At 42.7% G+C, this 13,033-nt stretch overlaps 1 protein-coding gene across 1 annotated transcript; it reads left to right on the forward strand.

Annotated features, from left to right (window-relative positions):
• Window positions 1-7,574: 7,574 nt before the first annotated feature.
• LOC108028035 (forkhead box protein biniou) lies at window positions 7,575-11,961 on the forward strand. Its single transcript, XM_017099672.3, has 4 exons — window positions 7,575-8,736; window positions 9,867-10,152; window positions 10,303-10,684; window positions 11,489-11,961. Exons 1-4 carry the CDS (start codon window positions 7,724-7,726, stop codon window positions 11,797-11,799), a joined length of 1,992 nt encoding a protein of 663 aa, XP_016955161.1. The 5' UTR covers window positions 7,575-7,723; the 3' UTR covers window positions 11,800-11,961.
• The last annotated feature ends 1,072 nt before the right edge of the window (window positions 11,962-13,033 follow it).

A 13,033-nucleotide genomic window follows, 5' to 3' on the forward strand; every position in this document is an offset into this window, starting at 1 on the left:
TTCTGTATGTTTAATTCAAAAGTTGCTGTGATCGCTAAGGTCATTTCTATAAGAAATGTGAAAAAAGTGCTATGAAATAGGTTGATTTATTTTTCCTTTAGATATTAAATTTATCCGGAATTCATCCTGAATTCATCCTTAATCAAAACGTTTTGCTAGCCAGATTTTTGTTCTATGCTGAAGGACTTCCTCGAGTAGAGTGACACATGGGTGATCCGCTTCTCAAGTCCCAACTGCTTGGCTTGCGTTTTCTGGCATCGGTTTTCGGTTTCAGTTGCAGTTACAAGCCGGGTTTTCAGTTCCCCGTGGCTACCGCTTCCAAAATCGATCTCAAGTGGCGACCACACATTAACCACGGTCCGTGGCCTAGGGAAAGGGAGCTGGAAAAGCGGGGAAATCGTCGTGGCGGCGCCACGTCAAAATATTTGTCGTCAGCGCCTCAATTGGCCCGATTTATGGTGCGGATAATTAGTTGACGGCTGCGTCTGGATGTCGCCGTCGATTAAACAAGTTTACATTTATTTTTGGGCTCGGCTGAAACCACTTGAACTCGACACTGGTCCACGGTTCTGGTGTTTGATTTTTACTAATGATCTGGTGATGATAGCTTGTCAAAAAATTGAGCCGGTTAAAGGTACTAAGGGGTAGACAATTCGAAGGAAAGAATAGGATATGTGAAGAATAGATCTCGAAGAATTTAAAACCATTAGTTAACATAAAGTTAAAATGTGATACGTTTTTATGAAAATACATTTTATGGAATTCTTGCAGGAACCGGAAAGATATACATTTCTTAAAGTCAAAAAATATTATTCATATGTTTAATAAAAAATAAAAATGAAACGAAAAAACTTGAACTCTTTGAACCGGTCCCTCAAGACCCATGCAAAATGGTTAGTTAGGAGACCTAACCTTCAGACCTCGGAAACCATTTAAGCTAATAGCTCCAGCATTCGACTGTCAGGCTGTGGAACACCACCCATGACATTTCAATGTTGGGCAAGCGGTTTTTTCCCCGGATCCGGGTATTTTTAGGCCGCACAGGTGCGCTGCCCTCGAAGGCCACGGACTGGGGCCCGTAAAAAACGCGTCTACAAAAGCCCTGGAAGAACAAAGCGAACGACACGGAAGAATCGCTGGGCGGAGAAGACTCGCGAAGAGCGGAGGACCAATGACGACAATGAGCGTCAGATGAAACGAAACAGATGCCATCCCGCCCCACGAAATGGAGGCTATGCGATCGGAGATATAGAACCAGATCGAGATCTTCGATTGCGGACTGCAGGAGAAAGAGCCGAGGACTGGGGACTGGGGATGGTGGATCGTAGGTCGTTGTGTGTGATCAGCCGTTTTGGCAAGGGTGCTTAAGCGCGAAGATTAATTACTGCCAGCGTTGCGGAATCGATCGGGCGATGAAAAGCGAGTAAATCGCCGGCGAGCGGATGGTCAATTTCAGTTTCCTGTTCCCCAGTTGGCTGTGAGTCAACGCATTTAAGTACCGGCCATTAAACTAAAAGCTAAACAACAAGAGCCCAAGTGGAGGATCGGATGCGATCGGGTTTTTCGGGCATCCGAAGTGATTCTGCTTTCTGGCTCTTTCTTCCAAGTAATTCGTAGAGCGCTCTTGCCGAAGCGTCGGCCTGTCTTCTGGCCCGTTTCTTTTTTCTTAATTCCTGTATATTTGGCGCAATTATTGCGCACCAAATGGATCGCAAGTCTATAAATTGTTCGATTTTATTGCGCCAGCTTCGACAGTTGAATGGCGCAGAGCGCCAAAGGGGCGGGGGCCCGCCCTCCGAAGGCGTCTCTGAGCTCTTACTGCGCCTGCCCCGCCGTTTGCATAGTTTGGCAATGGCATCGACAGGCCGGCGGCCGCCTCTCTTGGCCATCTTGCGCAAGGCGCCCATCTTGGATTCACGTTCGCACACCCGTGCGTCCCACAGCGGCCAAGGTGTTTACGGCCGAGCGAAGTGCCAAAGTGTGGCAATCGTTGGTCACAACAGGAGGCGGGATTCGAAGGTGCCATTACCCGAATTGCACAGCATAAATTTCAGCCAAAAGAACAAAGGAGTTTTTATTTTTATCCACGCCAAAGCTAATTTATTTCGCCATGCGCGTTTTTTAATTCTTCTTAAATAAATACATACATTTTCGCACTGGTCAGCCAAGTATCTAAAAGATACATTCTAAACTTACTAAGTAGACTCGCTAAATAAATTTTTTAATTTCACAAATTTATTTTAAATGGGGTTTGGTCAATAATGATTTAATTACAAAACATACATTTTTAATTTAATTCTTCTTAAATAAATACATTTATTTTCGCATTCTTCATCCAAGTATCTAATAGATACTTTCTTTGTTAACTATGAAGAATCTTTAAATAAATTCTAAACATTTTCTACAATATTCCTATATTTATTTTAAAAAGATATTTGTGAATAATAATTTAATTTCGCATTCTTTAATAAAGTATCTAATAGATACTTTCTAGAATCTTTTAATAAATTCTAAAAATTTTCTATAAGTTCCTTAATATATTTTGAATAGGTTTTGGTCAATAATCATTTTATTAAAAAACTTACATTTTAAATTGTATTCTTCTTAAATAAATAAAGTTATTTGCGAAATCTTCAACGAAGTATCTAATAGTGTCTATTAGATCAATCAATACTAACTACGTAAAATCTTTGAATAAATTCTAAACATTTTCTACCACATCCGAAATATATTTTTATAATGTGCTTTGTTCAATAAATATTTTATTAAATAAAATTAAATTTGATTAACTAATTTTGTCGTCCATTTCATTTAAAAAAAAAAATACCAAGAATAGGTGATATCTTTATCTTAATGATTTTCAGGAGAAAAAACCTTGAGTATATATTTTCCTTGTTAGTATTAAGTTCCGAATACCATGTTTGTTAAACGCGAATAGCTTAACTTAATTTAATATGATATTTATTAATAAATTCCCCTTCTTTCATCTTGCCTTTCCTGAGCTCATTAACCATTTTTCCGCAATTATTTTAGCCGATTCTGTTCAAATTCAGGTGCCATTATTTATAAGGCGTGGCCAATATTTCCCCTTCCCCTGAATTTAACTTTTGAACTTTCGGCAACCATGCCAGTGTTTATGCCACTCAAGTTTGTCAACCGCATTAGCCCAAACAAGATCGAATCCACTTGGCCAGAAATGCTCGCATTTAATGGGAAATAAAACGTGGAAATTCATAAATATTTACAAACACATAATTACAGTCGTGGGAAAGAACAATAACAACTTAAACGGGCTGGCTGGCTAAAAAGAGCAAACAGAGCGCTGTTTGTGTACTTCATGTTGGCTTTTTGGCCACAACAACGCAACACGTGATCCTAATCAGGACTGCGATAAACAAAAATGGGATCAGATCGGAGTGGGAATCGAAATCGAATCGTTCGGAGTGAGATCTAAGCAGCAAATTGCACACGGCAGAGTGTAAATATTTAAACGAAGTCTTGGCCAACCGGGCTGGGCGAGGGGCAGTGAAGTTTAACTAGACGGCACAATTTTCGGGTTGAAAGCTCGATGTAAATATTTTGGAATTTGGTTCGGCTTCTTCCACCGTCTGCCCGGGATCTATTTGGTTATTTATTGGAAGACCGTTTAATATGGCGGCTGAGGGATGGATCGGAGATCGGTTTAGGTGCAACTGTTTGCTTTCGCCCGTTGTTGTAGGTCAGTGTGCAAAAACAAATCCGAATGCGGCTTCTTCTTGTATACAACAGTCGCCGGTGGTTGCTGCGATCGCGATCGCGTTGTGTTTAGAGTACAGCGTTTAATTGTTAAATGTTTATTAAAACTACAGTTTAAACAATGCCTGAGATGCGGTGCCCATCCAGGAGCAGCGGACCGGGCATCAATGGGATCGCCCGGGATAGAATCGAGCAAGATCAGCCGGCTCAACGCGTCGTATACATAATTTTGTTTACAAACAGCCATGATAGTAAACAATTTTCGGCCATTTAATAACATTAACATTAAAATTAAAAGCAAAACAAGAAGCACGCCCGCCTCTCGTCTATGCCAACTTATCTTTATTATGATTATCTGAACTTGAAAGCGGAACAACAATGTGAAACGATGACGACTTTTGTTTGGGAATTCCCTTGCCACTGTGTTTATGGATCTGTGTTGTGGCCCCAAGAGGAGCTCACTCACTATGGTGGCTAGATAGGTGGATAGTCCGTTGGCCAAGTCTATCTACTTAGATGCAGGATGGCTGGATCATCCTCTGGGGGAGCTGCTGACCCGGTTAAGATCACTCCTTAGCCAGCTGGGTGGCCCGTACTGGCTATAAATATTCGGCCGTAAAGACAAGATGTCGTACCGGGAAATGTAAAAATAAAATCGACGGAGGGAAACCATATTGGAAATTTCTTGGCAAACATTTTCCTGAAACGGAAACTGTCAAAATATGGCCTAGGAATCTTTGATCACTTTTGCAGTAAATATTCAGTGGGCAGTAAATGTAATCCCTCCTCCATAAATCAATTTGTGGAGGAAAAATGTGTACGGCTTTTACTATTTAAGGAAGGAGGAGATATTCTAAATGAAAACAGCTACAAAAGATACAATTCTGACGATGATACCCACATTACTTGAACTAAATAAACCTGATGCGAAGACAGTAAATCATTACTGATTTCTTAAACTTTTTGTAAATCCCTGCCTGGTCTAAACGAACATAATTTTCCCGATTCTGGGAATCCATCGGCGGGCAGGGCAATTAATTAATTTGCCGCCATTTCAGGGTCTGTGAGCTATTGGTGGGGCCTGCTTAATTTATTCCTCACTCGCAGAAAAATTCCTCAATGTGCACAAACCAAAAACAGCGGGCAAAACGGCAAAAAAGTAGGAAAAATCGAATAAGGAGAAGTAATAATAATCAAAAGTAAAATTAATTTATGGCCTCCAAACCGCAGAAGCCGCAAGAAAAATGGGCAAAAGTGAAAAAAATATCTGAATGCCCGATGGAAATTACTAAAGACGGAGGAATTCTGAAATTCGGAAAACCCGAATGGGGTTCTGGGAAATTCGCAGAAAATGGCGAGTGGCTTGATATACGGGCGGAAAAAGTGGCGGATGGAATTAAAATATCTTTCAGGCCGCCGCGTCCGCAAGACAGCCAGAAAGACAGAAAGTAGCGTAGCGAACGGAATTTTCTCTCCTTCGATTTTCTCAATCAGTGCCCGACGCCGTCGACAAATAGAATTTCGTGAAATGTAAACAAAACTCCGCCCCCGTGTGCTCCCCCCACAGAATGTATCTGTATCTTTGTGCGCGCCCCTGTGTATCTCTGCCAGCCGCTTTTGGGGAACCGAATTGAATCGTTGCCCCGGCGACAGCGAAGGCGAGAGCGGGCCAGCGATATCGCCAGCGGGAGAGGGAGCAGTGGAGAGCGTCGTCGCCATAGTCTCCGCTCAGGGGCGCAGCAAATGGGGGCCCTTTGGGCAGGGTCTTAAAAATATTTTATAGTTGGATAATAACAAACATTTTCGAATACTTACTTTAATAGACTGAAATTTTATTTATTTACGAATTTACAGTTTAAATATTTGATTTTAAATCTTTAAAAAATAACAAAGAATAAAAAATAGTCAGTTCACTCAACTTAAAAAGTTCCTCTCCCCAATTAAAAATGTTTGTTTGAAAATCATTTGTATATTAATTACAAATATTATGCACTACTTTTTCGAGTTGAAATCGCTTCTATTTCTTTCACTTCAGTAAATTATTTGAAAATAAATATTGGAAATATTAAAATCCTTAGAATTATTTTGAATATGCTTAGATATTTCCTTTAACTCTGTAAATTATTTAAAATAAATATTGGTAGATTCTTAACTCCCCGAAAAAGGTTGAGATAGTTAATATAGTTCGTATGTTTAAATCGGTTTGTTTTAACTAAAGACAAATTTAGATTAATTTTACAATAGTACATATATTAAAATTAATCATATATTAAAGTATTCTATATTGATACCCCCTTTCCACACCCATGTCTCCGTCTCCGTCACGGTCGCCCTGCTGCCAACGAGTCGGCGTAGTGCTGACAGCAATGGCGGCACTCAGGGGCTGCTGTACGGGTCGCTCTCCTCTCCGGCGGTGTACGGCTACCACTCCCCCGGGCACCCAGTACCATTTCCATCCCCATCCCCATCCCCAGTGCCGATCTCCGTACGGATCCGTGCCAGGCAACGACTAAATCAATTAACAGCTCGTTTCGAAATTCGAATGCCGCCTCCAGCGCGCGGCAGTTTCCTTTTTCCACCGAATCCGCTGGCACCGCTAAACGTTATTCATTCGGGCTAATTGCGGGGTTCGATCTTCGAGTCTCGAGGATCTCCTTCTGCCCCACGACTATTTATTAACTGTTGACTGGCCAAGCGGCAGAGGGGCCTCCTGGCGGGGCAATGGATGCACAAAGGTTGCCAATGGTTTGACTCAACCCCAATCCGAATTCGCGTCGGAAATAATAACCATAATGAGTCAGTAATGAGTGGGTTCCGATCGCAGTCTCTGGGGTCACGGGGGTCTGCCTGCAGGATAGATTTAAAAACTCTTTGAACCAATTATTGCAGTCAAACACAAACGTCGTGTTTACAAAATAAGCAGTTCAGGGTGCAAATGTTGTGTAAACACTGGGTTAGGTTATTTATTCCAAATATCTTGTTAATAATCGCGAATTTTGATTAAAAGGCTAGCATCAGATGAAGAAAGACCCAACTATATTAGAAAAAATTGTTGTTCATAGGATATCTTCTTAGTTCTGAAGATTTAGAATTAAACACTGTCTATAACCTTAAATGTAACGTTTTACCTTTATTTTTAAATACCATTTCAAAGCGTTAAAGTTAGCAGCCACCAAGAAGGCAACTACTATATACCAACTCTTAACGTGGAAAGTACAAAGATTCTGTTACCCACTTTTGTGACGACAAATGCTTCTACATTCTACTAAATAAAAAAACTTGTTTTCAAAACTTTTGTTTGTTGAAGGTGGATTGTTACAAGATTTTTACCACGTCAAGAGGTGTTTTTGTTTTATTTTTGCTACTTAAGATTTGATTTATTGGAGTCTTGTAAAATACTAGATGGTATTTCCTTTGATACTGATATTACTAAGCCGAGGTAATAGTAACCCCCAGAGAATCGACTTTCTCTCGATTCCCATTTAAGTTTTCCGAGATACCTGGCATACCGAAGTTCCCTGTCTACACGTACTCCAATAACCGCAGTCCCCAAGTCAGGGACCTACAATGGGAGAGAACAATATGTATCTTTGGCATTTTCTCGGAGCGAAAAACCCTGGACGACGAGCCAATTGGCGGCGTCAGAAAAGAGAGCTACTCGAACATATACACTGCTGGAAAGCCGTGGAAGAGAGAATATCGAGCGATTTGCGTAAGGCGTGGGCGTACTAAAAAAAGATTTCCGACCGATGGCAACTCAAGTGGATCGCATCGGATGGGATCGTGGTATCGCCTGCGCTCCAGGACCGATGGGCCATCAGTCGAGTGAGAATAGCCAAGCGGAGCGGTCTTCCAGCGGTTAGAAAAATAGAATTCCGCCGGAGAATTGCGCGTGTAAAAAGAAGAGATTGTTGAAAAATAGAATTTTGGAAAACAAATATTTGGCAAATATTTTCGAACGTCGTGTTGTCAAACAACTGAAGTGAAAATGATCAAGAGTGAGGAGGTGTCGGATCGTTCGGTCTCGATGATGGATCAGCTGGGCTACTACCACGATCCGCGCGCACACCCGCATTTTAGCCACCATACGCCACTGACCCACACCCACACCCACTCCCATCCGCACAGTCACACCCATAACGGGCATTTATACCGCTCGGGGAATCTGCTGCCCGGCGGCAATTACCAGACCATGGGTGGCGGAGAATCACCCACGGAGATGGTGGACGAGAAGCCGAATATCAGCTATATGGAGGTCACGCCCACGGGCACGCCCGTTTCGGCAGCCCAGTACTACAGTCTGAGTGCCCTGCACAGCATGGGCACGCCGCCGGCCTCCTCGAGCCCCATACCACCCTATGGCGTCCTGATGTCGACCCACTCCGCGGGATCCGCCTCCCCGCAGTCGAACTCTAAGACGCCCACGGATCTGCGGCAGGACCTGCAGTACGTGAGCTCCACCTCGAAGGAACAGCCACTGCAGGTGCAGCTGCAGCCGATGAACCACCAGTACGCGTCCACCATCAAGTACTGCTCGAACAACACCATCCTCAGTGCGGCAGACTACCCGCTGCTGACCAGTCACGGGGTGGAGCAGCAGCAGGCTCCGCAGCAGGTGCAACAGCCTGCCCAGCAGCTCCAGCACTCACCAGGCGGCGCTTACCTGCCGCAGATCTCCACCTCACCCTCGCAGGTGATCAGCAATGCCCATGGCATGCATGCCTTGAACTACTCCGGCTCGAGCTCCTCGCCTGCCAAGTCCTTGAACGGCTCCGACTCCTCGCCGCCCAGTCAGAGTGCCCAGGGAAGCAAGGGATCGGGTGGTGGCGGTGGGTCCAGCAACCAGGATGCGCCCAGCACTCCGGACACCACCAAGAAGTCCGGCACCAGGCGGCCCGAGAAACCCGCCCTCAGCTATATCAATATGATCGGCCATGCGATCAAGGAGTCGCCCACGGGAAAGCTGACTCTCGCCGAGATCTATGCTTATCTGCAGAAGAGGTAATTAAAAAATAGAGGATGGGAGGATCAGTGTGGCAAGGGTTCTTCATACCACTTCCCAATAAGATCCTGAAACAAGGTAGATAAGCGTTCTTAAAATAATTATTGTCAGGGATATTTTGTATAGTAATTAGCTTTATAGGGTTCAGAAACATGTGTACCAAATGACATCTAAAAAAGACATAAATTAATATATTTAAAAAAATATATTTATACATATATATTTAACAATTAAATTATTTATATACTTTTAACAACTAAAAAAGTTGTCTGAAAGGTTATGTTATTCATTTTGTAGTCCACTTCTCATTGGTAGACCTCAGAGTTTTGTTATTTTTCGGAAGAGTAGCCTACATTTTCAGTTGAGACCATTTTTAATCACAGTCATAAAACATCATCAACAAAACCTTAAATTCCCAACCATTCTCCCCTTCTACAAACCCAATTTAAACTATGGTGGCCGCATCTCAGACGGAGCCAATTGGCGATATCGACACTCCGGCAGATACGGATATTAATACCCATATACCGACCCGTGTAGGGCCACAACAAAAATGTGTCGCTTGGGTTTATTTACTTGCGTCCGATTTTATTTGGCCAACTCGACTTGCCACATGCGCATCCTTCAGATAGCTCGTATTTCGCGTCGCTTGTTTGGATTTCGATTTCGGCGACGAGACGGAGATCCACTTGAGCTTTAAAAGGGCAGAGCCGGCGAAAGGGGGCTCCTCCACATGCGTGAGAGGCTTTTCAGCTGACATCGTTTGTTTTTTTACGCCGAGCTCCCATGGTCCCAAAAAAGTTTTAATTGGGTTTCGCCAGCGAAGTAAAATAAATAACTCCTCGATTATCAATTTTCTCCTTATGTCGCTTGTCTTTAAGCACAAAGAGAAAGAACAACATCATTTTAGGCCCTAATGGTCCCTCAAATTCTTCAAAGGGATATATATCATTTTCAATATTAAAATTCAGATTTTATACTAAATTCGAACTGGATGTTCATAAATTTAAAACATGCTGTCAAATAGATCCTGTAAAAGTTATTTGGTAATCATGTGCTATATCCATTAAAATGGTTTTTAAAATTAAATAGAGTCGAATCATAATTTTTATATATTTTCCTTCTGCAGCTACGAATTCTTCCGAGGACCTTATGTGGGCTGGAAAAACTCGGTGCGCCACAATCTCAGCCTGAACGAGTGCTTCAAGAAACTGCCCAAAGGCATGGGCGTGGGCAAGCCGGGAAAGGGGAACTACTGGACCATCGACGAGAACTCCGCGCATCTGTTCGAGGATGAGGGCAGCCTGCGGCGTCGTCCAAGGGGCTACCGCTCCAAGATCAAGGTCAAGGGCATCCCAGGCTATCCCAATCATGCAAATGGATACTATATTGGCAGTTATGCCGATGCGGGAATGGTAAGGCCGAAATATTTCTTTAAACATACTCTAAATAAATTATTAAGCATAAAGAATAATCAATTATTAAAATTGTTTGTTCCTTAAGTGTTTTCGATCTCTTACAAATTTTACTTTCCCTTTAATAATAAAATTTTCTTCTTCCACCAGGACAATGCCAATTGTTACGCATCGCCCGCCTTCGCCAGCTACGAGTACGGTTCAGCAGGAGCTAATGGTGTCTCTCCGGCTGGTGGTCAAGGATTCGGGGATCCCTGGAACGCCCACGCCGCCCACAGCGGCGCCTCCTCGGTGGGCATGGGCGTGGGTCCGCTGCCCCAGTACTCCTGCCTGGCGTCTGGGGCAAATCTGAATGGATCCTCCTCCACGCCCCCGCTGGCCCACTCCGCCCTGGGATCTTTGGCCCCCTCGGCTCCGACCTCCAGTTCGCCCCTGGGATCGGCGGCGGCGCTTCAAAGCGATTATGCGCCAACCGCGAGTATCGTGGCCGCTGGCTATTCCTATGCAACAAGTGCCGGCAGCATGGAAAACGGTAAGTGAGCAGCCCCAGGGGGCGATGAGGGTCCAGCTACACTGCGAGAAACAGTCGGTCGAGGACTGGAGTACATTGAAATTTGATCTAGATTAAAGGAACTAGTTTTCAAAGAATATCAGTCAGAGATGTTGATTGGTTTGAGTATTTAACTGGCCTATACTTATTGTATCTTTCATTCATAAAGTATTTAGCCTGAGATAATGTAATTTACTTTTTAATTTAAGAAAGAAACACTTCTTTTATTTGAGCGATTGGGAGTAGATAACTTGTTAAGTAGTTGATTAAACAAAAATAGGTGAATAACATTGAGTACTCCGAATACAAATATTATTTATAAAAGCATCCGTGTTCTTTGAGTAAAGTAGTACTTTTTACTATCTAACCAAAAAAATATATTTCAAAGATGCCCTTTGTAAACGTTATAACGTTATTTTGCCATTATAAAAAGTGAAATTTAAGCACTAAAACTTAGACTGAAAGGCATATAGTTCCTATCATTTTTCCCAGTGCAGCCACTTGAAGGGCGCAGGGCAGCTCTGTGAAGGGGGTTCGGAATGTTCCTGGGTGTTCGCGTCAATCAGGGTAATTTAATTGCTGACGGTTCGCATCTCGAGTTACGCAGCCCGGGGCGGGGGAGAGCGGAGGGCCAACAACATATGGTAATCTATGCCGCCTCGATCGACTCCCTTTCTTTTTTTATAGTTTGCCGCCGACGCAGCGGCGCAGTGTGACTTTTAGCGCTTGTCCATAAAAAGAGAACTGCAAGTTTAATCGCTTCCCCCTCTGTGTACTTTTCATCAGGTATGCGCTCGATGTCCCTGGAGCAGTTGCCCGGACTATCCAGCATCCAGCAGGCCCAGGCCCAGGCCCAAGCTCAGGCGCACCACCACCACCACCACCACCAGCATCACCACCCCAGCCACGGATCATCCATGCACCAAAATCACGCGTCCATGACACCGCCGCCATCGCAGTCCGGAGGCAACCATGTGATCGACCATTCGCCCATCGATCGCAAACCGGTTTACCTGCCGCCCATCACTCCGCCCCCCACCTCGGTCGCTCTGAATGGCGGCGGGGGCTATTACGAGAGCCTCAAGTACTCCAATTAGCCCCTCCCGCTGGCCCAGCATTCATCATTATTACCTCAAAGGATACGATAATCAATAGTAATTAGGCCTAAAGTAGTTGCATAGTGCTTAGATGGGAAACTATAAATAAATAATGTATTGTACGCGTAGCAATGAAAACAAACTATTTATAAACAAGACATGCATCGCAGCGAAATTAACACAAAATAAATAATACATTTTTAAAATTACTGGCCTTTTTGTGTAATTGATTTCCAAATGCTACTATCAGTGCTTATATACAAGCATTCTACACTCCTGATCAGGAATATATATGGTTTATAGGATTGGGTTAAAGAATTATATATTTATACGGACATGGATCGAGTTTGATTTTCATGTTGATCAAGAGTACATATAGTACATATTGGATTGGATGCTCATAATACATGGTTTAAGTTGAGAAGTAAATGCAAAATAGTCATAGTAGTTAATCAATTAATTAATTTTTTGCCTTACATGTGACATTTATGGGCAGCATTGGATGAGCAGTGTCACATTTTGGCATCATTTCTTTACTTTCATGTAAACTTTTTGTAATTCTGTGGCGCCATCTGGTGCAGGCACGCCGTCGGCCGTTGTAGGGCGCCACCTTTCATTACAAACATAAACCATTTTTTGACTCGCGTTCCAAAAAAATACACGTTCCACACAAGGTTTTTCCTTGTCCATATGTGGACAGTGATTTCGTTCTGTCGGGAGTGTGTATCGGCTTTCTTGTTGGAGACTGTTAGCAAGGACTTTCACTGAGGACTGAAAATTTCCCTTGCAGAGTGTTCAAAAAGTATGCTATGAAAAATTCGTTTCAGAATTTTTACTTGGCTGGGATTTTATATTAATTAATAACCTTTAGTATATTTTATTTTGTTGATAATGAAGTTATAGCTCAATTATTTTATTTTCATGGGGATAGTAAACTGCTTAGAGTAAATCACGTTGATATTGAAGCCCAATCCGAGGACGAATAACTCCCTTCATGTCAGTATGGTATTATAAACCTTTAAATAAAAGTGTTTGTTAAATAACATAAAAAGTCCCAAGCCAACCTAAAAAATAACGCACGTAGCTGAAATATTTCTTAAAAACATAAACAAAATTGGTACAACTAAAAGATTTTATTACATTCAGGAGTCTATACCTCAATTTTGCTTGTATCTGATAGAGTATGGAGTAATGGAAGTTTGAATTCATTTTTAATATTTTTATCCTAATACCT

Source organism: Drosophila biarmipes, chromosome 3L (assembly GCF_025231255.1).
Source record: "Drosophila biarmipes strain raj3 chromosome 3L, RU_DBia_V1.1, whole genome shotgun sequence".
Classification (NCBI taxonomy): domain Eukaryota; kingdom Metazoa; phylum Arthropoda; class Insecta; order Diptera; family Drosophilidae; genus Drosophila; species Drosophila biarmipes.